We start from the raw sequence: 26,532 nt of genomic DNA on the forward strand, positions 1-26,532 counted from the left end.
GGACGAACTTGATGTCCGCAAGTCTTTTTGATTTTATTTCGTCGCTACCATGAGATTTCTTCCAAACAATCGATTTAGCAAGCTGTAACCTGTGACCACTAATAACAATAACCTATGAGAACAGAACACTGGAATTCCCCTAAGGACTTCAAAGTCCTTGCCTGACCAGACTGACCTATATATTCACCTTTGAATTCAATGGCTCACTAACTACAATTCACTAGTTCTTGTTGGTGGAGGCAGGGTAGCATATTCACCGTGCAATTCCTATTTCTATGTTCTTGCGTACCCTTACTCACAAGCGATGAGATCGACCTACATCGAATGGTTTATCATGAGAAATCCAAGCAGTTCACGGGAAGCAAAGGCCGCTAGCTATTCGTGTTCTTATTCCCTTTGAGAAGCTACTGCCACCTACCTTATCGTACTAACAAAACGTAACAATTCCAGGAATGTGAGCACATAAATCATGCCGAATCATCTTTTTTTACAAACATAAAATTAACGATGGAAATGAAGCGCAATAGAATGAAAGTAACCTAACATCTTAAAAGTAATATATCGTCGCCATTGCAGACCACCGCACAGGATATATGGCAGCCGACTCAACGATTACAACTGAGCACAGTCTTAGTTTGAGTGGTGGAGGGCATTAGAATGGTCCTACCACCGTTCATTAGTAAGCTATATGAAATCTTGTTTAGGCTGTCGTTCTATATATAAAACAAAGGCACTCTAAAACACCGCAATGCTCTAGCATCAGAAATGTATTGAATGATCTCTAATATTGCAATCAAGCATCGCGCCAACATGGGGGGGGGGGGGGGGGAGATGGCCGTGTGGGCATTAAATTTTCCATTCCTTCAAGAACTTCACCACCCGATTCAGCTCATTCATCCAACGGTTCAGCTCCGTCTGCGAGTCCGCGGCAAGCAGATGATACGTCAAGTTGCTACGATCGGAGCTGGGGCTGGTAGTAGAGGTGCCACCAGTGCTTCTGTAGCTTCCGATCCCACTGCTACTGCAACTCATGCCGGAACCAGCTGCCTTGGATGTGGAAATATCAATCTTCATGGTTCGCGTTCGTGAGCAGATCGACCGGTCGGCCAACTCAATCCGTTCGTTGACGCACCGCACCAGGTCGATGTAGAGTATCGGTTGCTGCAGAAGATCAAGGAGAAGCCGTGTTACACTCAAAAAATGCTCCGAATTATTGCGACTCACGCTACTGACTTTTGCAACTTACCTTTTCGTGGCACTCTTGTGGATAGTTCCAGAACTCCATCGTAAAACCATTCATCTTGCACCAGCGACGATTCCAGCTGATTCGTTCGTTAACCTTCGAACCCACATCAAGGAAACCACTTACGTCCGAGCTCTCAAAGCGTACCTCGCTGCTAATGCTCATACCAATCGTGCCGGTCATGTTCGAGCTGTATGCCATGGAATCGAACGCCAAATACTTAAAATCCTCTACCAGGAATACGTTGTGGTTTCCCTGGCGGCGTACCATCCGCTGAAAGTTGCTCGAAACGGAATAATACGGATTGTTGGTCGTTTCTTCGCACCCTAGCAGCCCAGAGGAGGTCGTCGTCTCTGCCGTATGGTTCGTAACCGCAGTAAGGTACGTTCCATCGATTGTTTGGCCGAGTGGTGATGGTGTTCTTGTTTCCTCTTCCGCAGCTACATCGACAACGTTAGCTGCAGCGAGCGTGGACGAGGTGAGCGTCAGGTAGCCTTGCGATTTAAAGCGCGACAATTCATTATCTAAATCAAAATTCTTCGGCGAACTGGAACGGAACGACAGCATCTTGCCGGCTCTGCGGAGCTTCGAGGGGGATGGGCATGTAGCTGCATATTTCGAATCCTGTGGTGAGAAGAGCAATCACGTTATTTAATCGTATTATTATAACCTTTTCCCGCGCCATTGATGCTACCTTGTCCGGATGATATCGATTTTCGAAGCTGATGTTCTTCACATTCTTTCGCAAACGCAGCACAAACACCTCAACGCGTATCTCGTAGTCCGCGTCCAGATCCAGGAACTCAATCTCACAGTCTCGGAAACACACGTGCCCATCAGTGCGGCGTTCTTTAGCAGGTGTTGCCTTTACCTCGTTCTTGTACGAACACACGACAATATAGAAGTAGTTGAACAGCGTATCGGCGAGAGCGGTCCGCTTGAGCGGAAACTCGAAATGATTCAACGCCACCCTACCGATACGCTTACGATCGGCAAGCGTCATCCCGTTGGCCGTGTAATCGATGTTATTCAGCACATTCCGGGCGGCCGTTTCCTTTAGGGTGGCCAGTAGTAGCAAGCGTTCCGCTTCGATCAGTTCGGTTGAGCATTCGAACTCGCGCGTCGTACGGCATATCGCTACTGCCTGTTTCAGCTGTTTCTGGGCATCACGTTGCTGTTGAATTTGTGCCATCAGCTTGGACATGTACCGGTTGGTCAGTTCGGTAACTGATCCGGCGATATTGCGTGCCTGCGAGTCATTGGGATCAAGCGATCGATAAGTATCATCCGTATCTGCTTCGTCGCGTGCCCGTGAGCTGTGCTGCGGTTGGCGTCGTGGTGAGGTGGACGAAGATGAGCAGGTTGATGAGGAGACATATTTATTATCCCCGGTACGTTCCTCGCGAATTAAGGCCGCAATGCGTTGACGTTCCGTTTTGATAAAGCTTTTGCTCTTGCGGAACGATGCTCTCAGTTTCTCCTTCAAATTGCGCATAACAGCAGCTCCAGAAGAGGCGGAGGAAGATGAGTGTTTGCCGCTAGAGGGTGAGCCCAACATCGGTGGTGACGCGTTCGAGGTGTAGTACGTGCTGTCATTATCCACCTGACTGATCAGCTTCGATGCATCCTCTGTGTTGACCGTCAGATTCCGTGGGTCATTCTTCGGTATCTCTACCGAAATCCCTGTTCCTTCAAGCCGAGCGCTCATGTGCTGCTGCTGCTGCTGCTGCTGCTGCTGTTGATGGCTGCAGGATGGCACCACGAAATCGACCGTATCGTAGCCAACAGACTCCTCTTCTGCGGCCACTGAGCTTCCCGTTTCCAGTGTACCAATGTCGGAGAGTGTTACATTGTTGTGCAACGAACTCACGAGCTCACTAATCTCCTGATCCTGGTAGCGGTGCAGGGATTCGATCTGAAAGAAATAACACAGATGCTTTATTGGAGCGGATGGAAACGTGAAACAGAACGTTCGCTTCGAACCATCTTACCTCGCCATCCGTATCGAAACTAATAATCGGCGCCATTTTTCTAGTTGTCTTACGTCCTCCAGAAGAACCCTCGCCACCATCACTACACATTGTATTGCCCATGTAATCTACCTCAACGATGATGTCCTTCTCAAATGCAAAGCTTTGTTCACTATCTGCCCTAGGGCTAAGCCTACGCATACCCGATGATCCGTTACGATTCAGTCTATCCGATGGATGCTTCTGGAATCGCTCGTGTTCCAATCGAATGGCGGAGTATCGTTCTTCGGCCCGTTCCCTCACGATAAGCGATTCCTGCACTTGTTCCTCCAACTGCTTCTTCTGCTGCACTGGAGCACCACGATCCTGTTCTTGCTGCAAAACCGAAATATCATGGTCATCATCAGTTTCCTGTCGCGGCGATCGGAAAGACTTGTCCGGACTAAACAGGGAGCGTCGCGTAGTGTGGGAGGTACTGCTAGTAGATCGTCGTCTACGATCATTGCCACAAGAACGGTAGCTACTGCCCGTCACCGCTGTTCGATACAGGCAACTTGCATCGTTTTCCATGTCCTCCTCTTCATCGTTCTCGGAAGTCTCACTGTCCCGGCTGCTACTGTCCTGTGACCGTTGTGGGCTAGAGTGCTGTATTGCAGTACGCGGTGAAAAACTAGCTCGCTGTCGATTGGTAGGTTTCACCTGACTCTTGCAGATATTATTAAGAGGTTTCCTCACGGGCGTTGAAGTTTCAACGGGGTCCGACACACCCGTTACGGTTACGTCCGTAAATGATCTAGATCTTGGTAGCGTTGCTCGGCCACGTGCCGTCGGTTTGCTGACCGTCGCATACAGTATGTTGGGATCGTTGTTTACCATCAGGTAGCGTTTGTTCGTTTCGCTGCTAATGAACTCGTTCAGTACCATTTTGTTGCCTTTCTTGGGAGATATCTCTTGATAGATCGGTTCCCCTTCAATCGCACTTGCCAGGTGACTGCCAGGAGAGCCTCGTTCCACCCCGATTGCCGCCGGTCGCTCGACGATCTGTCGAATGTTGTTCAGGAAATCTCCCATATGGGCCACATTATCGAGATTCAGATCGTCGAAGGAGTGAAATTCGCCGAGCCCATGACTTGTCGTTGCTTCATTACTATTCCCCGCCGTACACTGCCGGCTGACTGCCGCATCGGCACTGGACGCGAACCGGAAAAACTTTCGTGGTGAAATTTTGAGATTCCTTAAAGATTTCATAAACTTTCGATCAGTTAACGATTTGGTGACCTTCGGTGGAGACGGCGAAGGTTCCGCTTCGTCTGAACGTTCATCCGGTGAAGCAGTTCTACGACGTTGCTGCTGCTGCTGTTGCTGTTGTTGCTCCCGCTGTCGCGTTGGTGGTGGAGCCGAGGCAAAGTTCAAACTGCGTGCCGATTTCCGATTATCACTCCCATTTGCACTCCCGTTCGCAGGAAAACGATTTTCCTTATCGACATTGCCCCGTGACCTGCGTGGACCCGGCGCAACCGAATGCACATTTGAAATTCGCTTCGAAGGCGCAATCCTTTCCTCGTCCAGGAGCTGTTCCGTCTGAGCGGACTGGCAGCACGATTTGCAGCGCAAGTTATCCGGTGTGTAGCCCAGGTGTTTGTGATGCAGAGCGTGCTTCTTCTTGACCGAGCTGTGCCGATTGATGTTTGGATCGGGAGGCATACTTGGCCCATCCCACTCATCAACTGGCAGAGCGTTGTTAGATTTTTTGGGTGTTTCAAATTTCTTGATGGCCAAAATTTTCTTCTTCGATGCTTCGAAAATTGAGCGCGTATGCTTCAGCAGAGGCACGGCTTTACGGAATGTTCGGCGCTTTGCGATCTTCCCGGCCGTAGCGACGCTCGAGCGACTGGAGGCACGCTGGAGAATCGGACCGTCGACAACCTCATCAGTACGACGGTTTGACGAAACCGGAGCTGCAGGAGCCGATTTGCGCATTTTTCGCCGCGGTTCATGGTTCGTGCGCCTGGCATCGTCTAAAAAATTCTCCTGCTGCAATCGTCGCCGTTCGAAAATGCCGCCCGTCGTTCGACGTCTACGCTCACCTACATTCAGCTTTCCTCGGTGAGCCACTGCTGCTGGGTGTTGTGCGGCACGTTCTTCGTTCAAAAATTCCTCTAAAATACGGCGAGTGGTAGCACTGGAGATACTGGTTTGCATACCTCCACGATGTTCACGCCGGTGAGGGGTGCTCTTCACGTTGGATTCTCTGGCGAAGCGTTCGAAATCAGTGGAAGAGGAGTGACGCCGGTGTGGTGGTGTCTTTGGCTCATCATGGCCCGCATTCCCAACACCATCCACCGTATCAATGTATAGCCGAGGACCGAGTTTCGATTCCGCAGCATTAGCTAACGTGCGGATTTCTTTCGCACCGCCAGTCGACGTGGACTTTTGTTGTGGAACCGCTTTAGAATTGCCCTTCCGGATCAGCTGCTTTCGGCTTTCATCTTCCGAGTAGTGTAGCATGCTGTATACCTGTTCTGGAATGGATTGGTTTTTGGCTTCCGTCACAGCCGGCACTGTCCAGCCGACTTGGTGCGATTTTGGACGGGAGTGGGCTGCTTGTTGTTCCACCTTCCAACCGATCTGGCCATTCGATGGATCGCTCCCATCGAGATCCTCTCGCCTTGGGCAAGACGGCACGACGTTTGGAGCACGTGGTTCCTCTTTACGCGCACAGGTAGAGGATCTCTTGGGAGAGTCGGCGAACGTTCGCGGAGGTTTCTTCGGGCCACTCGTGTGCAACAGTGAAGAACTAGTGGACGCCTCCGATTCGACTACGTTGTTGACACGTCCCTGTTTTCCAGAACCAGTAGCCTGCTGATGAAGCTTTTTCAAACGAGTCAGCATCAAACGACCGACAGTTCTGCCAGAATAGCGTGCCTTTCCTTCGAGTTTCCCCAAGGAAACGCTGGAATCGAAGGACTCTTCACCGGGTGAAGTAAGACCACCTCCACAGAGCCCCGGATCACTGAAACACTCTTCCCTCGCCGGATCACCCGTAGGAGATGATGCGGGCAACGATTCGCTGTCTCCTTCCATTGCTGAAGCCTTTTGAGTGGCGTGATTTAGACCGTACAACCGGTCAAAGTGGATGGCTGAGTCGAGTACTTCGTTGCAGAAATTATCATCCATTATGCGCTGCTGACGATTGAAATTCACCTTGCCATGCCGCTTTTTGTTGCCCTCGTGAGATTTCCTTCTTTTCTCTGGCTTTTCCTCTTCGTCCGGTTTCGGCTTGGTCGTCGCCAGCTTATCATTGTACTCCTGCATCGCCTTGATCTGTGCCTTGTTTAGTGTTATGGTCGACATGACCTCACGCTGATCCTCCGTTAGCTCCTGCACGATGCTGATCATCGGCTTATCATCGTCTTTCGGTTCCTTATGGCTTTCAGTTGTGGAACTTTGCTTCGCCAGATCTTGCGGTGTCACCGGATGCGACGTTGCTTCCTCGTAAAAGGAAAGTGTGGAATCGTTGCGTAGTTCATCACAGTCCAGATACTCCTCGTCCTCGGGCGACCGACAGTGACGACCACTACCCGCCGAATAACGATGGTGATCGATGTGCAGGGCTTCGTCGTTTGGTTCCTCTTGGTCCATTACATCGAAGCCTCCCTCCGAAGAGTCCACCCCTTCGTTTTCCAGTACCATTAGCTCTTCATTTTCCGTTTCATCTTCAACACCGTCTTGCGGATATGTCGGTGACGCCTTCGTTAGTGCTTGCTTTCTTTCATTGCTCTTGTGCTGTTGATTCGACGATTGCGCCTTTTCGAACTCAGTTCGGGACAATTTCGGTGGCTGCGCATGGTGTGCTCCCGAGCACCGGTTCATATGTACATTCTCTTTGTTCGCTTCCTCCACTCCTCCGGCCGTAGCTTTGCTCGTCCTGCGAGGATCCGTATCACAACGACAGTTAATGTTAATGGTAATCTTCGTGCTATGGCCAGCCGCAGCAACTGCCGCCGGGACATTTCTAGCGTCAATTCCTGCTTGCTCCACCATCCCCATATCAAAGCGATCGATACTGGCTACATCGCGGCTGCCTTCGCTAAAAGCCGAACTCGTCCGCACGCTACGCCTTCCAACATCATCCGCCGCCATACTGCTACCACTGGTGACGCTGGCACTCTCGAAATCACTCGTTTCTCCCTCGAAACCAACGCTGGAACGTAACCGATCGCCCGGATTCACTTTGACTATGCAGTGCGCATCGGGATGATGATCGCTAGCGCAAACCACGGCACGGGCTCCCACTTTGCCTTTGTCGTACTTCTGGACCATCATCTTTACTCGATTGCCACTTGTGTTATTATTAGGATCCGGACCACCATCAGACAGCGATTCCTGCTCGCAATCTACGATGTTGTCATCCGTATCGCCGGAATTGGATATCCTATAGCCACTCCACTCAGAGCCCTTCGTTTCCGGTGCATCCGTCGATCGATGCGATGCCGTTGCGATGGTTCCTTGGGCAATATTTACCTTCGCAATCGCCGTTGGTTCAAGTGGCCAGGATGGGTGTACTATGTCCAATTGCCCTGCTACTGGCTGCTCCTGTTCGATATCTTGGGAGAGGCAGCCCGCATCTAAAGTCTTTTGCTGTTCAGCTGAAAGTAGAAGGAGAACCGACATTCGTTAGATCACCAGGGGCGATATCTCGAGTGTGTGTTTCCTAACTTTGTTAAGATACTATCAAGATGTGAAGACAATATGGGCTGTTTCAACGGACAGACAATCAAAACCATACTTCCGTGTTCTGTGCGAGCTGTAAACCCTTTTTCTATCCCGGAATAGAGACAAGTGAATACGCTACCAACCAACGACGACCGTGACAACAAATTTCAACCTATTTACTCATGTTTTCGGCTGTTTGTAAAGGGGGTACCACTTTGCTGCTAAACGACATCATTAAACTATGAGATATGGGTAATGAAACATCAAGTGTCGAAGCTAAAGTGTACACCCCGGATCTGTTCATAACGCGTAGGGTGACACTGTGGTTACGCCTAGCAGAGAGTCAGAAATAGACAGAGAGAGCGGATCGGGTATTGCCTTAATTGGGAGGGTGATTCTATTTGGGCATACAGCGCCATACAAGCAGCATCCACTTCCAACCAAAAAGGCTCGCGAGGGCGCCTTCTGTCACTTTCAGACAGATGCATTAACACGATCGTTTCGTGTACGAGAGACAGGGAGAGAAAATTCGTCAATAATGCTGCGGGTTGTCGCTGGAATGATGAAACAAGAGAGTACCCAGCAGAGTGTTGCTGTTAAGAAATCGGAGTCGGTTCGTACTGTAAGATTTGACCAAGATCAAGTCAAGTGGACGCGCGTCTCCTAGGACCCGCACGCGCGCGAGAAACGAATAGGCAACGTGTGCCCCGGTCTCGAGGCCTACACACCATTTGTACAAATATATAGCTTGTAACCAATGCTGCACCAGATGCCGTGCGTCGTCGCGTTGCATTGCGTTGGTTGATCTCTTTTAAAGGAAGCTGGCATAAGGGGGAATGGAGGTTCTCTGGTACTAAAAGGGAGGGCGACGGCGTCATGTAGGGGAGCGAAACGAAATGAAAAAATAAGGCAATACGCGGTGTGGGATGATGCATTACGGGGTGCACTGCAACACCCAGATTCAAAGCAGAGTGCGCTCTCCATTTTTATTTACTCTACACGAGCCATTGATCGAACGCCCTCCAAACACCCTGATAAACTGAGTAGGATGTTATTTGTAAGGGCGGAACTGGTTTTTGTCCCCGGCAATGTCGTTTCTGGAAGATATTGCGACGGCAACCGCTGTGGTTGGCTTGGTAAGCCGCCATCCGGTCCGTTTGGGGAACCATTTCGCAATCCCTTGTAAATTGTTTGAATTTCAACATCGGTTCAAACTATAAATGAAATAACAAAAATGCGAATCCATGTCACACAATTAATATTTTGTAAACACCAATAAAAAATGATGAATAACAACTCCGCCACTTAACACCGAGTTGAACTATCGATATAAAAAATCAATCTTCATTGCTATGACTTCATTGGCAATCTGGTGACTGCGCTTTATCAGTAACCGTGCACGTTCGCAGGGAAGAGCGAAACCAGTTTGTGTCTTCTTCGCTTCACCACTGCAGCAACGACTGGTTATTAGCATTTTTATTATCAGCTTCATGCTGGGAGAGGATCGCAGCAGATAGGTTTGTGTCACAACGTGTGCGTCCCCCAGCCAGCGAATGTCCATCGGTCAACACAACTTTCCATTCCCGATCTTAAAGTGCATTGCGTGGCCTCTGCACGGTGATGCAGCGGTGATGAACGATCGAGCTACCCCATTCCTGCGTATCTCCCCGCCGCGTGCAAGGTCCGCGTGTCTGCCTGCGTGGCGATTTTTGGAAGATTGCCAGCAGGACGCTATCAAGCGTGTCTCGGTGTTATTTCGCAAACGCCACATTCACATTCCACTTCCCATTCGCTGCCAGGACATTTAATGTAGTCTCTCTCTTCCATTCGCTCTCCCTCTCCCTCTCTTTTATCGAGCATTCGTACCCGATGCCGCGTATGCAGCGCGACAACTGATTTACGGCGCCGATTCGCGATCGAAAACCGTGGCTAAGAGCGCGGACAAATTGCAAAGGAATCGGCCTCGGCAGTCTGGGCGGAGGCAATGACCGCCCGGGATTGTTGAGAAGAAAACAACAGAAACAACGAACGAAGAAACCGGGCAAGGCTCATCGGCACGGGGAGAGTGTAAATTATGCAAAAACCCTGGCTGAGGTGAGTGAGACAGCTCTTCTTCAGGAGCAGCAGCCGTTACATATTCAAAATGCGTAGCAACGATCGTTCCAGAATTTAAATGAAACGCCCGCCCGAATGGAGGCTCAACAACAGATCGAGCGACATCATTACCATCGTCTCCATGCATAAAACCGTGTGACCAGAGCATTGATTCTCACCGGTGGCCTGAATTAGTGCAGAATATGTTTTATGATTTGATTCTCTTCAGTGTGGCAATGAAGTGAAAAAAAAGCGCTCGGAGCCAGTCAGAGCCATTCGAAATCCCTTCTTCCAGTAACGCAGAACCCGAGCCACCAATGGCTGGAAACTGGTTTCTCGAGTCCAGTACCATGGATAAGGAACATTCCGGTTCGGCTTGAACAGGTGAATGTGCCCGCGGGAGCTGTTGGCAGTGACAGTGTCCACAGCGTGTTCCTGGTTCTTGCCAAACTGGAGGAACTGTTTGTTTTTGCGCTCTTCTCGGTCGTTAGTGCGCGCCACGCTGGCGATTGCACGCGCGATTCTTATGATTCGCCAGGAATGTGGAACCATTTTGCTTTGCTTGGCATCTTGCTGACCTTTCTCTTCTTGGCGGGCCGAGTCAAGGCGCAAGTCAGTGATTTTTGTTGAAAGCCAACAGCATAAGAGTCGACCAAGGAGCGGACGTCGAAGAGTCCTTCTTTTCATGTTATGTACCAGCAGCAGAAGAGAAAATAGCTTAACGCGTCCCAGTTTATCTGGTGCAAAGAAGGAGGAAGAAGCTTGATCACCACAGCCACCCAACATCTTCTTCAGATGTCGGTTATTTTGAACAAGCTTTATGGGGACATTAACAACATGCGACTCGGCGGAACCGGACCAACCGGACTATGGTCGAGGATAACGACGTGGCAAGGACCAGCTCGGTCCGGTCCGGTCAATGCTTGGCGATTTCTTCTTGCAAGCTTGCTTGCCGTGCTTTTGATGGACATCACCCCAAACTGGACAAACCAGTAACCGGCTCGACCGCGCGGACACGCCAAGCCACGCAATCGTGGATAGTGGAGAAAGATAGTCCCCCCCAGTACGCCAAAATGCAAAAGATAAACAATGAAAGTTACCAACAGACAGGGCAGGGCTGCTGCTGGAAGAGAAATGCTGTTCTACCGGCGGGCTTTCGGCAGCGACGTTCGGACAACGTGGACGACGCGAGTTAAGGCGAGGCGTTGAATAAGAAAATTAAACCGGCTCCCTCTCTCGCTCCGCTCGTCTTTTTCTCTGCGTTCCTCCAAAAACATGTTTGCCAATCACGCGAACTGGCTGCAGGAATTGGGGAGACCAGCGCAGTTCGAATACGCGAATTGCTTTCCGTCTCGCACGTTTTGCCATTCTTTTAGCAAACGGATTTTGCAAATTTATTACCTTTTACGGCCGGCTAAAGCAGAGAGCGGGTCAATCAGAATTTACACAGCAAGTCCGTAAACGTGGCCACCACTTTGCCCACAGCTTGAAGAAACTGTGATAAGCCGCCAAGTAATCACGACCCCGACACCAATTAATGGAGGGTACAATTAGTGATACAGCAAAGTTGGTCCAACGCGACCAGCCCGGTTACTTGAGACTTGCGTGCCAGTGAAGCGGGAAGAGAGAAGCATTTTTGCTACGCGCAAAGACCTGCTTCGGTGCCGGCCATGACCGATTGCACGCCCGTCCGGGAGGGGAGTCATAGCGATGATGATGAACCTGCCGGTTGTTCGATAAATCAATTTAAGCTGCTTTTGTAGTCGCCACTCTTATAGCGGCGCTCTCGCGCTCGAAGATCGCAAACAGCAAACCACATGTAGCGCGCCCATGTACATGTGGCTGGAGGCAGGTCAGTCAGGGGTCCCTCGGTACGTCTTTTTGACGATTGGCAAACGCAGAGACGCACCACACCTTGCCACACTAGCAGAGGAGAAGATTTTGATTGATTGGTACATTAACATAAGATGCTTGGAACGTGTTTCTCTTGTTGGAGTCGAGGTAAACAAAAAAAAAGCCAGAAGAATTGAGGTGATTAGATAGCCTGGAGCTGCGGGTCTTACGGTGAAATCGATGCCTCGAACCACAGGAGCCTAGCGGGGCGCCGTATCGCAACCACCGAGTAGACGCGCTTGGCCTACAGAGAAACCTAGATCGCGGCCATTATTATCAAATTAACGCCGGCAGGTTATTTGGCGAAGCTGAGGTAGCTTCCGTATTTTCGTTCGAACCGAAGCGAACATCGTAATTACTCCCAACCATAAGTTACAGCAAAGCAGCAACACAGCAGCAGAAACAACTCTTTTTTTGGGTGTCTTTAGCGTCTGCGAAAGTGGAGCATCGTAAATGAACCACGAATCCATTTGCAAGCGTACTGAAGCTACATTAAGACAAAGCGCAATGGATCGCTTTATGGTTTTTGAAAACGTAGCTTCCCATAAACATGGTTTGCTGTAATAAAAGATCCTCTCGAATGCGGTTCCCATGCACTGATCGCACTTGTAGCGAACGTATAGGACGTTCCACATAGAGGTTCTTTAAGCGGTTCCTCTTTGAACAAACATAAAAGGCAAACGAGAGGCATCTTAAGAGAAAATGGAACGGAAATTTGGCAAACAATACATTCACTCGCTCATCATCCATTACCGAGTACTTTTGGGTCAGCCCCCAAATGAAACACACAAGCATAGGGTGCTCGCGCAGTCCATTCCAACTAGTCTAGTACAGTCCACCTGAGCCTCGATACCGGCCCTTAAAACCCGTTTGACCGCGAGAAGCACAATTAAAACCCTTGAACCTCTGAACTTCCGTTCCGACAGGGAACCTCTTCGCCAAGTGATGGCCAAGAAACATGATCCAAACCATTTTTCCGGCATAACCTCCGACCCACGGCTCGGATCGGCTCTTCAATGACCACCTTCTTTCTTTCTCGCACCAAATTAAATCCGGGTACGCGCCGAGGTCAAGCGATCCTTATGGAGCGAATGGTTGCGTGTATTTATACATTGCTCTTGGTACGCTGGCTGCTTATCGGCTTCTGTTTTCCGTTTGTTTTCGGCCGGAAGGAATCATAATATTTAGCCTCTACGCTGTGCCACAGAGAGCAAAGGGTGAGCAGGTAGCAGGATGGGTGCTGAGCAGGGGATCGAAACATGTACATAAACCACCACCACAAAACATCATCGCATCGCGTAGCAGAAGAGAAGACGCAAGCGATTTATGCGCCGCTGGCCATTAAATACAATGATACCGCTATGCTAGCCCCTTCCAGGCTGCCCGTATGCTCATCTCCCTTGAGGCGTCTGCTTTTCGTCTCGATCGATCAACGCCAACATAAACCTCAACATATCAGAACGTGCCGCCGACTTAACATGGCTTTTCTCGTTCGCTTTTCACTCTCTCTCTTTCTCGCTATCTCCTAAGCCACGAAAGGCGGAAGTGAAGTGAGCTCAAGAGGCTAAAGAGCGAAGCGAACGGGGTGGGCTTGCTCTTTGCTCGTAGAACCGGAAGAAGTGCGTAAGCATAAGAACGCACGGCCAAAGGGCAGACGAAAGGTGATGGACGAAGTGATAAGGTTTCGGTGGCGTTCGAAACGTTTGCAGCCGACCCCCGGAGGCAGAGAATGCTGCCATAACAATGCGCCGCTATGTTCCCAGCGAGGGAACGATGCACCCCGAAGGTGCAGTCTTAAACGAACGCATGATTTACTGCACCGAAGATCCTGTGCGGTTCGAGAAAAGCGGGGTTCAGTGCAAACAAACAGGTTGGGGGCCATAAAACGCAGTTACTCTATGAAGTGAAACATCATATGAACCTAAAAGACGCATCGCGTAATGCGCTATCGGTGTTGAAGTTAAAGATTGTTTGAAAAAAAAAAACAAATGCCTTCACTACCACCAAAAAAAGGTGTCGTTAACAGATAAAAGCGGTTTAAACACGTGGTCGAACCGACAAGGAAACATTCTTAATAGGCAACGGCTTTCGTGCCTTAAACGTCGCACCGGCCAGAGAAGCTATTTGTTCAGTTGATTCCTTCCTCAAGCAGAAAAGGACTTGGGTGTCCGGTTTACGGTTATCTCTCGGCTTGGCTGCTGTTCTTTGATGCACACACCAGCGGTAGGATGACATGCAATTAATCGTTCGATACTGATCGTATTAAGTGCGACGGATCGCAAACGTAACAGAGCGTGTGACGGACCGCGGCGAGACAAAGCGATAGAACAGCAACATTTCTACTCTCTAAATGGTTCCTCGGCATCCTAATAAAGGGATCACAGGACACAGCCATGGTGAAGCAGCAGCAGCAGCAGAGAGGGTTTAAACAAAAAAGGAAAAGGTTCACCACACAAAGAAGATCTCCAAAAGGTCGTGGCACCTTACACACTCAGCTTGGAAGGAGTAGCGCGCGAGAAGGAAGAAAGAAAGCAGAAAAGCTCACCGGGCTTGGCTTGGGACTCGAAGGAACATGAACAAAATGGAAGAACCGTGACTGGAAACCGGACAGGACCGGCCGATCGGCATTCTGGCGAGGCGGACCCATCCAATCCTTCATTTACCGAGCATGGAAAGATCCTTCATTCGCCCAAAGTTGGAACGTCGACGTTCGGACGATAAAACAAACACAGCAAACCATCGAAGGGAACCGGCTAGCCCTAGAAGGCAAAAGGTTTCATCTTTCATCCATTTATGGTAAGGATCGCGCTTGCACGGACGGCATAACGCGAGCCGGGATGGAGGTTCGTTCAACCGGAACATTTATCGTTGGTCCAACGCACGGAGCGCGCGAACCGCCAGACAAACTGTCGCACGTTTAATGATCGACGTTGGGTAGCGTTGGAATCGCTTGCGTGTGGGAAGTAATAGTGGACGACCAGTTCACCTGGCACCCCTCCCGGGAGGCTCGCCTTTACGCTAGCGAACGCTTCCTTCATACGATGTCGTAGGCACTGCCGCCGGCGGACAAGATTGGATCAAACAAAAGCCCACGCTCTTAACATGCCGGCTGATCTGTGGATCTGCGAGACAGAGGCGCTAGACAGTTAGACGGTGCGTGAGGGGTTCGTTTCCCGGCGAGATCCGGCTTGGGTTGGTGTGGGAGAAGGAATTAGATGTGTGAATTATGTGATGTATTTATACGGGGTCCGCGTCTGTTTGGCCTAATGCCGGTTATGCCGGTTGTGATAGGTCAGTTTGTAGTTATGCCAGTAGAAATACAGGGAAGAAGAGCTTGTTTAACTATCAACATTTCAAAATCTATTTTTTAAAAGTAGATCACATGAGAGTATTGATCTTAGTTCTACTGCCACTGAAATGCCTTATCACTAATCCGCTCCAAATATCGACCTCGAGGTCTTGTTTGTTATCAAACGACGCCGGGCAAACAAAAAACAGAATGTTGAACAAATACCGACCATAAGCCGGTAATACACTTTCACCGCTCCAAAAATACACACCGACCGGTCAGTGGAACATGTGAGCTGCAGGCCACGCTGGAGACACTCCGCATTATCTCGCCACGAGTAAACACAGTTCCACTCGTCCACCGAACGACCACCGTGGACCTGCGCCGTTGCTAATGACCTAAGCAAACGAAAACGGGTTCAAAAGCGGCGGACATCGTGCGATATAGGAAACAGAAGCCTTGAAGAGCACGGAAGAGGGCAGTACCAGAAGGAGGGCTGCGGCTGTCCCGGGGGATCCGTGAGCACGGATCATGATGTTTGTTACTCGGGCGTCGGTTCGAAATTGGAGCATACTTGTGGATGTTGTCATGGAAGCGTAAGCTGCCACGTTTCAGTGAAACTGACTATAAAAAGGGGGCCTCCAAAACCACACTCGCAGCTTACTGCGCACAATGAAGCAATCTACTCCACGAGCGACTCTGTGGCCTCTCTATGGCAACAAAAAAAGAAGCATTCGAATTGATTGAGCATACAGAAGCGTTGAGCCAAATCATTAGCTTCTACGTTGGTGAACCACAGGGCCCCTGTAGAGGTCACATCCAACGACGATGGTGGCGCCCGTTCCTTTACCGTGCACGAGCACGCAGTTGTTATCAGCTCCGGCCAGTAACGCAACGCATGCTGAACGATTATGCGATTGCTGCCTGCTTGGTGCAGACGCCCCATTTTGAGTGTAACCTCAGGGGGCACAAGTCTAGTCGCGCGGCACGCGATCGTACTTACAACCTGTCCGTCATCAGGCCGGACCGGTTTGGCATGTGCCATGTCCTAGACGACGTCGTCTGTACGCAAATGTCCCACCGGCACTGGAACTATCGCAAAAATTATCTACAATACTGAACGGCATGAAGGTAGCAGCACCACATAAGATGTTGCAGATCGGGCGTAAAGCATCGGACAGAAAATGATGTTCAACACATCACGTTTTTAATGATGAATTATGATGACAGCCAAGTTAGCCACTTTGTTCAAACAGTGCAAGAACCCGTGGCAATCGCTGTACTAACTGTAAAGTCTCCCCGCTGATGGATCTCTAAGCTCAACGTAAACACCCAAGAGGCCTGCGTTTCGCGGAAGCTGTGCATACGTGGACACTGAACGGGTCTGGGGGCCTTGCAGCCATACGGCTGCTTTATTGGAAAATAGCTAGGCTCCACATCATAATGCCGGGTCATTACGGCTGTGACATTACGGGTGAGTGGTGGCGGCCTAGGGAGGCGTTAATGGTTTACCAGCCAGGTCCTTCATCTTGAGCCCCGAGAGAGCTTCGTCCCTGGCACCGCCGCAATCGCTGATCGTACGGCGTAACGGAGTAGCTCGATCGCGAACGGCACCACGAGCGACCATGCGCGCGACGTGTCTCACTTGCCCTCATTTGGTAATGCCATAGCACGTAGCTCGCTTGGACTCAACCTTGGAGGAGAAGGAGTTTGGCTGGCGCAGGGACTGGTGCCGGTTGTGGCTTTCTCGTAATTATGTGCGCGGATTTCATATGCATGCGCGATCGGCTGACTGTGCTTTGTCTCGCTCTTACAACGGTGTAGACTGACGAATTGACGCACAAAAGAAGACTGAGGAAGAAACTGCGTATAGAGTGGCGACGACATTGTGGTAAAACCACAACCCAGCCACAGAGGGGCTGCTGGTGGTGGGCCCCGGAGGAACACCATTGGACGCCTGATGGAGCATGAAAAACCGGCAATCGACGCCGACGACAAAACAAACACGTGCCTCCTCGCCTTCTCACATATCCAACAGCGAGTGGCGTGCTTGGAATCTAGCATCTTTTTATGTTTTTTTTTTGTTCGCAAACAAGACTGTGGTTTTAAGGAAGAAAAAAAAAGCAACCAGACATTGAAAAAAATAGTCCGAACTCGTCACGCGTGTCAAACGTGTTACGTTGCTATGTTAATCGTGATCAGTTGCCAAGCAAAGATAACTTTGTTGAGCGCAAAGAAGTGATTGCCAGGGAAGATATATGCTCTGGAACTATGCTAATGAAATGATATGCATATGATCTGAATATGATAATGCTTCAGGCCGCGTGCTCTTTTTGTTCTATTTCAGCCAAGACAAGTGCGTCGTGTTTGTCGGCCCAGCACTGCAGTAATTCAATAACTTGCTGCGTGTGCAAACTGAGGCTACGTTTAAAAAAACGATGACAACAACCTTGAAACCATTGCTGTAGCACAACAAAAAACCAATGAATCATCGATATTTTGTCAACTCAGGAATTTTTGTTAAACCTAGTTTTTTGCAAACCAGCTAACGTCGTACAAGGAAATCGATTCGAAACTCAAGCGCTTTGTGATAAGCCTGCTACCACGCTTTAAATGCGGAACAAATGAATTTGAGTTCAAGCGATAATCGTGTCGTTGCGGTGGTGCTACTTACCGGTATCAAACTTTAGATTACTGAACAGCAGGGAGCGGTGAAGGGAGTCAAGCGCATCGAGGATCGCTGGGTTTCTTGCGCTGGTGAGCCGGTTCTGTCTGGGTCGCTCTTCGTCGCCACCGTTTTCTTCCTCGTTTTGGTTGGCCTTTCGGTACGATTCTGCCGGTGATCGTTGATGCTGCTGCTGTTGCTGCAGCGTCGTCGCTAGGCTTTCAGGGATCCTGCTACATTCACGAAGGTCATTGGCGTCTTGGTCGGCCTAGGCAACCAGGCAGGGGGCATGATGCAGCAAACGCAAAACGAGTCCCGGAATGGTGCAGGATCCGTGTCAAAATGAGGCAGAAGCAGAAGAAGAGGAAGGAACATAAAAAAATAGTTAACGTACTTGGTGTGCTTGGACAGTTCAAAGGGCGTCGTTGGGCGGGTGGTGAAAACCGGATTTTTAGCCATCAAGGCCCGGGATGCGGATACGTTTCGCCACTCGCTCGGTCGCTTCCTAGTTCACTGAAGGCAAAAGACGCCGGCGACGCTTGGAGTGTACAGTAAACTATGTTTACTGTGATCTCTCTCTACCGCGGTTGCCACGGATTCCCGTCTTTGGAAACTTACGGTTTCTTGTTGCTTTCGCCAGAAAGATGCAGCCATGAAGCGGGACACTCCGAGATTGTGTTGCCGGAACCGTTTCTAAATCCAGTAAAGCACACACAGCGGAAACTAAAACCCACTCTGGCGACACAAACACTTTGCGCGTTCGAATAAAAGATCGCTGCGACAAAAACGTTCACTAAAAGGAAGGCCAAAAGTAACGCTGTACGAACGAGCACGGTTAGCTGGACGAGCACAAAACACACGAATAAATGCCGGAGCCACCTTCGATGCAAAACACAATTTCGATCGCGAACAATAGCTTCCACGGCACACTTCGATTCCAAGAAGTATTTTAAAGGGCCTGTCAAGGCCAGCCGGCGCGGCGATCGTTATCCACTTGTTGATTTCCGTTCGCGGGTAGTTTTATGAACGAAAGTTATGAATCGCCGCACAGCTGCCCCCACTGATTAAAGAGCCCGCTATTATCACTGGGAACTTACGGCGGCGTCGCCTTGGCACAGGCGAAGAACAAGAAAAACAGCGAAGGAGATCGCCGTTGAAGAGCGCGCGTTTTTTCTTCACTCGACGCGTACGTCCGCTCTCATCGGCGGTTTGTGGAATTTTGTTTTTTTCGAATTCCCGAACTCCCCTCTGGCCCGTACCAGATCGCGTTGAATGGAAGGATCAGTAGTGACCTCGTTTGAGGTTGCATGCCATGAGAGTCTAAGCGATGGTGAATGGCCAACGACACCAACTGCGGTCACTTTGCGCGAAGAGAAAAAATGATGAACGCTGACTCAAAAGGTAAACAAAGTGGACCAAAGTGCGGGGAATCGAATTTTAGCGCCAGAAATTAAATAATCCCGTTCCGTTCCGTTCCGTGATTGTGCCAAATGTTGCCGTGATAATGCGAGCAGAGAATGAATCGGTAAAGTCCAGCAACTCAGTGGCCATGGCATCACATTCCAAGCATCGAGGCATCGCGGCGAAATTCAGCGGCGTGAAACAGATTCCTACCACGGATTTGGAAAAGCGGCTCAGCATAGCTGGAAGCAGTTCGAAAACGAAGCTAAAGAAGCAGGAGCCAGCCAAAGATGCGAAAAACCTGCAGAAACGACTGCGCGCCCTGGGGAGTCAATGTCCGGTGTTGCAGGATACTAAAGTAAAGGTTCCCACCAAGGAACCATCTTCCGTTGCACCGCAAACGGCACCTGCAGCTACGGACTCGAACCTAGATGAAGATACGGAAATGCTCGATCTGAGCGAAACAGTACCACAGCCTGCCAGCACAGAAATTATGCCTCCTCTGGGCCACACAATGGGAATCACCGCGGAATGGGGATTCTGCCAGCCGCCTCCGGATGTTTCTCCGATGATGGCACCTGTTACTCCTACTGTTGCTGCTGCTGCTCTTCTTGCCGTTGAAATCGAACCAAAGCTGACCACTAAATATAGGGAGAAAGCATCTGCCTTTACTAGCTGCATGTTTGTCGTTCTGGATACCTGCGTGTATCTGAAGCATATCGAGAGTATTATAAGCGTACACGGACAGTCGGTGCCAGGTAAGATCTATTCGATAGAAACGCTTTGCCATAAGGTTTGCTAATGAAATTTATCTCCCATTTTTGACAGAGGTAAAACCTCAACCCATTCTTGTGATTCCGTACAAGGTACTGCAAGAGCTAGAGCACGTTCCGCAAAGAAAACCATGGCTCGCATCGGTGGCCGAGAAGGCGAATCAATTTTTCAGCAAGAAACTGCTCAAACGTGACAAGCGCATCATCGGTCAACGACCAACGGATACAACGGTGAAGCTGATCGACACCATCTCATCAGATGATTCCATTATCAACTGTGCGCTACAGGTGCAACGTGTAACTGCCGCGCAGGTTGTGATCGTATCGGAAGACTATAATCTACGCTCCCGAGCCATCGCTGCCGGTTTCAAAACGTACGATTGGGACAGTTACTGTCGGGTGCATGGCACTTTCTGATACAACAGCGGGGCGTTAGTCGCCCACCGCAACGTTCGAATCCATCGAATGGAAATGCGTTTTTTCTTATGACGACTTATGACCGCGCACCACAGTTACCGGGTTGTTGTGCCATGTTAACGCAGAGCAGTATCGCTTGAATATTGAATGTACAAGCTGGAAGCACGAAGCTAGTTAATGTTGTACTTTACAAAATGATGATTTATGTGAGAGGAAAAGATTAACGCAATTAAATACAGCAATCATTTTTTTTTTACTATTAATTACTCTATTCACATAAATATTCAATGTTGCATGTCATGCATGGCTTTTGTGGTGCATCTCATGAAAAATGACTAGATCTTGTGCACTACAAGGTGAAGGTGTAACGAGCGAGAGAGAGAGAGAGATCCAGGTTCTTACTACTCACGAGAGCAGTGAAATGTGTCTTTTCTAGCATGGAACGTATCTGGATTTGGACCAGCCTGGCATCTATTCTGCCAAAAGTGTATCCCTAAAGGCTATGAGAACATCGAGGAAGGTTAAAAGCTATACTGGTACGGTTGGTATGAGATCACACACAGACACAATCACATACGATCGAGGGAAAGGAGATGGATCCCTACCCTGAACCCTCGATCGTCTTCTCCTTCTCTCTTATAGATCATATTGCGTTTAACGATGTTTGGCGTCACTGGTTGTAGTAGGCGAGGTCTCAGGAGTTGCGTATAGCTTTGGCAGCTCCGATTCCAGGCGCAACAGTTGGACGAATGTCTTCAGCTTCATTGTGGCACCAGGGCCCGCTCCTACTCCGGCACCCATACCGTCCGCCTCGGTGGTGGCCGTCTTGACAAAGGTTGAATAGTACGACACCAGCTCCTGCGAGCCATCGTTATCGAGATCAGCTATTAGAAGAGAGTTCTCCTGATAGTTCAGATCCGGCTGGCACAGCATATCACCCGTCGAATCGCCTCCGTTGATCGGTTCCCGGCAGAACTGTATCACGTTGCTCTGGCTCGTGTTTTCGATCTTGATGTCGGTTGAGTTGAACACGATCAGCTTTACCGTTTCCTTTAGGAAGCGCATCCGCGTACGGAAGGCTCCTGCTGGGCGACTCGACCCGGGAATCGAGGACGTTGCAGTGGATGATTGATTCTGGCCACGTGCCGATAAGGATGTCTTCGAAATGGCATCTAATCCTGGCGGTCCAATCCATGGTTGCTGGTGGACGAGCTGACGGGCGAATCGGTGCAGTAGCGGTGTTCCCGCGCCGAGGACACTACGCCGGAAGCGCGAGCTTCGATTGTCCGGATCACGTTGACTCCATTCCCAGAATTTCAACACGAACCCGTACACGGTGGACCGGTTATCGGCTCCGAAGTTAGTGAACGTCAACCTCACCGGTTGCATGCCGTACAGTTGACGACCGGACACGTTCCACAGGACGGCACCGGTCGATTCCTCCGTTAGCAGCACCGAAGTGGAACAGTTCTCCGGACAGCGGCCACGGTTCTCCACCACCAGCTGCTTTCCACCGACATTGGTGATCGTGCGTTGCTTCTCCGTGTTACGCCGCTGGCCAAAGAATTTATGCTGCGGAAGCCCCGTAGGCATCCGGCGCACGACTCGCATATCGAGTGCCTTACGGTGGATCAGCTTGTACAGCTCCGGAAGCGATTTAGCCTTTTGCTGCTCGCTCTTATCTCGCACACAGTTGAACTTCACGTTCAGCTCCTCATCTAGCATCAGCTTGTGCACGTACAGACACTCTTTGACCGCGTACGAGTCACCAATCGTGAAACCCTTACGGCCAGAAATCATAATCAGCCGGTTGTGGCGCGTTTCGCTCGAGCTCGTCACAAACAACAGATCGTTCACTCCATCGCCATCGACGTCTGGAATGATCAATGGGAAATCGAGCATGTCGGCACCTTGCTTTCCGGCGGAACCACGTCTGTTGTACCCTTCGGCATGCCATATCCATTCACCGGACAGGGGATCGATGCACTCCAACTGACCGTACTCGTCCAACACGAGACAATCCGGTGCCCCATTACGGTCGGCATCGAGCAGCGTACAATCGATACTCTTTGGCTCGTTAATCATCTGATCGTACCAGGCCACCTTGCCCGAGCTACCGACCAGGGAAATGATACCGTTTCTCCTTCGATAAGAATCGTCAAACTCGGGGAACAGCTTGTCTCCCCGGTACATGAAGACTAGATTTTTGCTCTTGCCGTGCACACCTTCCACCACATTGATAACGCCCTTTAGCTCGATCTTTTCGTAATTACGAATCCAGTTCTGAGTCTTTACTCGTTCCGCCCTAGAATGTACAAGAGTTCCAGCCGTTAGTCATGGATATGGGCGGCACAGCTCCCCTCACCTACCTGGCAGGACACGACAGATCGTCCGAGCAGGGAATGATCCACAGGAATGTGATGAGCGCCAGGAAGCAAACGGCCAGTGACGCCACAAAGCAACACTTTCGCGGAAAGGACATTTTGTGATTCGGAACGGATCCGGTTTCGTGCAGGATGGCCACGTTATCGGCGTGAAACACGCCGCTCGCATCCTCGACATCGCTCGGGCTTGGCGGATAGCAACCGTTGTAGAGGGCTGCACCGCCGTTTTCAGCACCACTCGTCGTGGTGGCCGGTCGCAGTTCTGCCACCGCCCGCCCTTTCATACCGTTCAGCATAATCGTGGTGGTCGTTCCTCGGTCAGCGGAGCGTCTCACAATCGTAGTGCGTCGAAGGAGTTCCTCTTCGCTTTCGGAATCGGTTAGTGTCGTCTGTGGAATAGGGGAGTAGATACCACCGCACGGGTCACTATTGGGCATGCTCTAGAGGGGTGTGGGAGAGAGTGCAAGAAAACTAAAAACCGCAGGCTCCGATAAGGATCAGGGCAGGTCCTGGAACGTAGGGAAAACGCGGCAGTTTCGTACCATCGATTCCGCTCACGGTTGTTCACGGTCGCGGTCATATCCGCGCAAGAACACCACGCACCACACAAAATCGCTTTGTGAAAATCGAGCCTCGGGAAAATCGATCGGGAAAAGGGGGAAAACAAACCCCCGTTTCCGGATTTATCGTTTCTGGCTAGCAGGAAACGTCCCTTTTTGAACCCAGCTTGAGTTTGACAACCAACCTTGGCGCTGGGTGACAGCCGGGAGCTGCCATCGTCAAACGTCATCCTCCATCTTTTCTCGTACAAACTCTCGGTGAACTAACACGCGGTGCTAAAAGCACGAACAAAACTACGGAAAAATGGGTCGTATGCACGCTCCTGGTAAGGGTATTTCCCAATCCGCGCTGCCGTACCGTCGCTCGGTGCCGTCGTGGCTGAAGTTGAACGCCGAGGATGTGAAGGAGCAGATTAAGAAGCTCGGCAAAAAGGGCATGACCCCCTCCCAGATCGGCATCATCCTGCGAGATTCGCACGGTGTGGCCCAGGTCCGCTTCGTCAATGGCAACAAGGTAAGTAGCGGCATGAAACGAGGGTTGATGGAATCGGCCGCTGTTGATCGATGGAACGGCCGCACCGCGGCGGAACGCCCGCCGCTCCGTTACTCGTGGCAAGCGCTAATGTGTGCACATGTGCATGTGTGTGTGTGTGTGTGTTGTTTGTTGTAGGTGCTGCGTATCATGAAGGCGGTCGGCCTGAAGCCCGACATTCCGGAGGATCTGTACTTCCTGATCAAGAAGGCCGTCTCCATCCGCAAGCACTTGGAGCGCAACCGCAAGGACATCGACAGCAAGTTCCGCCTGATTCTGATCGAGTCCCGCATCCACCGTCTGGCCCGGTACTACAAGATCAAGGCTGTTCTGCCGCCGAACTGGAAGTACGAATCCAGCACCGCTTCCGCTCTGGTTGCCTAAGCCTAAGCCGCCCGCTCTCCGTTTCACCGGAGCAGGAGAAGAGTGGTGTACACAGTGCGATTGAAGGCAGGGATTCGATTGGTTGATTCAACAGCGTTCGACTTTGCAAGTGGAAATGTTGAAATACAAAAATACATAAACCGCTGGCATCCGATTGGGGTCAGTCTTCTCTAATCTGTTGCCTTCGCTCATCTGTTTACGATCGCCGGAAGGAGGAAATGAAAGAAACATCCACGGAATGGAATCGGCCTTCGCTGCGGTCGTTTACTTCGATCGTTCCTGAGGTTTTTGTACCTTCAAGTAACGGACGGGTACGCTAGCCGGTTGCTTCGATTAAAGGATACTGAATTACATTGAGGTTTAGGTAATAATTATTGATAAGAAGTGGTCTTTTCCGTTCAAAATCGCCGGCAACGCAAAGGAAGTGTCGATTCATCGATTCCGCTGAAGGTGGTGCTCTACGGTTGAAATATTCACTTGATATATTTCAAAGCATTTTCAAATCTAAACCAATGTGATCGTCGCTAAGTGTTATCCGCCAAAACATCCGGATTTCATTCACAGATACGATTCATGAGTACAGATCGACTGATTGTGGCACATGCTACATGCTAGATGGCACACACGGTTCACAACACGTGGCCTGCGGTGATAACCACCATTGTTCATTGCTTTAGCGAGCACCTTCGCGTCGTCGTAGGATTTCAGCCCCTGAAGGAGTATCCCCAGGCTGTTTCATCTAATCTCCTATCCACGAGAAGGGGCTTTTAAGGGCTCATGACTCAACACTCCCACTGCTCCACATGGAATGCCTGGGGATAAGGAATGAGAGCACTTGTACCAGCGAGTGCCATCGAACTTTCCAGTCGCTACAGCTCCACAACGGAATGGAATCTTTTTTATATAGTTTCATCTTATCTGCCACACTTTTGCTGTTTCTTGTACCATTTTCGACCCTAATGAATAGACTAATCTTTCTCAGACCTGCGGTGATGCTTTAGATCGAACCAAAAAATGCTACAGGATCGACCGGATTCGCTTCTAAAAACATTGCTGCTCAATAGCACTCTCGGAACGGAAGTAATCGTGCCAGACGCATCGGAAAGTAAACAGCTTCTGATTATCGATGTAATCTTTCCCAGCCCGAAACGTGCAAAACTAGAATCTTCCAGCGCATCGCTATCATCGCCGAACGTATGGAGCGATAACACAGCGGTGGTGGGTCCCGTTTTTGTGGCCAATAATTGTCATTTTTCTTTCGACTTTTGTGGCTATTAGACAAGGCATTTGGTGTGATTCAGAGAAAGGGAAATAAGGAACTCCGTTGCCGAAATTGCCACAACTTTCGCCTTAAGCAACAGCTGACGCACACACGGCCACGCTGTTTGTGGTGTTGTTGCCGCTCAACTGCCGATGGTGCGTATAGCAAGCAGCAGGCACTTGTCCCGCTGAGACAGATAATGGAGGAAGAATCAGATGAACCGCAGGAACGGAGGAAGGGACGAGGCAAGACGGGCAGGACAGGCGCGCTCGAGCATGTCCGCTGGGCCGCTTTTACTACTACTAGGCCGACACCCGAAACGGGCTCAGTTCCAATCCAGCGTTCGACCAGTGTACCGGTCTGATCCAATCATTCCCGACCGCCATACGTCGTTGACCGACGGTGCACCGCGTGTGAAGCTCTCGTAGTCGGTCGGACAGAACCTTGGTGTGCGCCTCGTAAGGATTCGAACACTTTCGAGGAGGACAAACGGAGTGAAACATGGCCACGGATAGCGGATACAAGTACAAGCGAACCAACACCAACGGTAGCCAACAGCGACCACTGGATGTGGCCATAGTAGGCGGTGGATTGGTGAGTATTTTTCCGCGTGTATCCGTGAGACTGCCGTTTGACCAAAAAGGAAGCTTAGTTTATACGGGATATCCCTTTTTTCGATCAATCGACCGGCTCGAAACATGATTAGTTGAAGCATCGATTGATATTAAATATCAGGAATTCTTTTCAATTGATTTTAAGAAATGCTCGAATCCAATGGATGGCTTGCAATGTTGTGCAACCTGATTCGCATGACCACAGTCGAAATTATCAGTACGTTTGACTCTGTATTTTTTATTGTAAAAAGTAATGCAAGTTCATTTTATTCGATTTTCATACTTTCATACTAATGCAGATAACAAATTCTTTCTGTACATTATTAGTTGCAGATA

At 50.1% G+C, this 26,532-nt stretch overlaps 5 protein-coding genes across 7 annotated transcripts in view; 3 read left to right on the forward strand and 2 right to left on the reverse strand.

Moving 5' to 3' along the window:
- Positions 1-2: 2 nt before the first annotated feature.
- LOC126577347 (serine/arginine repetitive matrix protein 2) lies at positions 3-19,071 on the reverse strand. Of its 2 annotated transcripts, XM_050238883.1 has the most exons (7): positions 18,489-19,071; positions 17,880-18,138; positions 4,087-7,862; positions 3,235-3,588; positions 1,938-3,158; positions 1,247-1,867; positions 3-1,161 (listed from the first exon to the last, which is right to left on the reverse strand). In XM_050238883.1, the coding sequence occupies exons 1-7, from the start codon at positions 18,522-18,524 to the stop codon at positions 847-849; spliced, it is 6,582 nt and encodes a 2,193-aa protein (XP_050094840.1). In that variant the 5' UTR covers positions 18,525-19,071; the 3' UTR covers positions 3-846. The 2 variants fall into 2 exon arrangements, with proteins under 2 accessions (XP_050094840.1, XP_050094839.1); XM_050238882.1 differs by having other exon boundaries at positions 3,235-7,862.
- Positions 19,072-19,278: 207 nt separating this feature from the next.
- Positions 19,279-20,716, forward strand: LOC126574022 (uncharacterized). Its single transcript, XM_050233944.1, has 2 exons — positions 19,279-20,029; positions 20,100-20,716. Exons 1-2 carry the CDS (start codon positions 19,375-19,377, stop codon positions 20,459-20,461), a joined length of 1,017 nt encoding a protein of 338 aa, XP_050089901.1. The 5' UTR covers positions 19,279-19,374; the 3' UTR covers positions 20,462-20,716.
- Positions 20,717-20,732: 16 nt separating this feature from the next.
- LOC126574023 (uncharacterized) lies at positions 20,733-23,535 on the reverse strand. Of its 2 annotated transcripts, none has more exons than XM_050233946.1 (3): positions 23,388-23,535; positions 22,831-23,234; positions 20,733-22,766 (listed from the first exon to the last, which is right to left on the reverse strand). In XM_050233946.1, exons 1-3 carry the CDS (start codon positions 23,388-23,390, stop codon positions 21,116-21,118), a joined length of 2,058 nt encoding a protein of 685 aa, XP_050089903.1. In that variant the 5' UTR covers positions 23,391-23,535; the 3' UTR covers positions 20,733-21,115. The 2 variants fall into 2 exon arrangements, with proteins under 2 accessions (XP_050089903.1, XP_050089902.1); XM_050233945.1 differs by having other exon boundaries at positions 22,831-23,316.
- Positions 23,536-23,632: 97 nt separating this feature from the next.
- LOC126574024 (40S ribosomal protein S13) lies at positions 23,633-24,495 on the forward strand. The gene is made up of 2 exons (XM_050233947.1): positions 23,633-23,919; positions 24,076-24,495. Exons 1-2 carry the CDS (start codon positions 23,710-23,712, stop codon positions 24,319-24,321), a joined length of 456 nt encoding a protein of 151 aa, XP_050089904.1. The 5' UTR covers positions 23,633-23,709; the 3' UTR covers positions 24,322-24,495.
- Positions 24,496-25,903: 1,408 nt separating this feature from the next.
- Positions 25,904-26,532, forward strand: part of LOC126578915 (kynurenine 3-monooxygenase) — a 3,078-nt gene continuing 2,449 nt past the window's right edge. Inside the window, exon 1 of the mRNA XM_050241947.1 lies at positions 25,904-26,176. Within this exon, the coding sequence (XP_050097904.1) occupies positions 26,084-26,176 (93 nt within the window). The 5' untranslated portion in view covers positions 25,904-26,083. The remainder of the gene's footprint in view (positions 26,177-26,532) is intronic.

Source organism: Anopheles aquasalis, chromosome 3 (genome assembly GCF_943734665.1).
Source record: "Anopheles aquasalis chromosome 3, idAnoAquaMG_Q_19, whole genome shotgun sequence".
Classification (NCBI taxonomy): Eukaryota; Metazoa; Arthropoda; class Insecta; order Diptera; family Culicidae; genus Anopheles; species Anopheles aquasalis.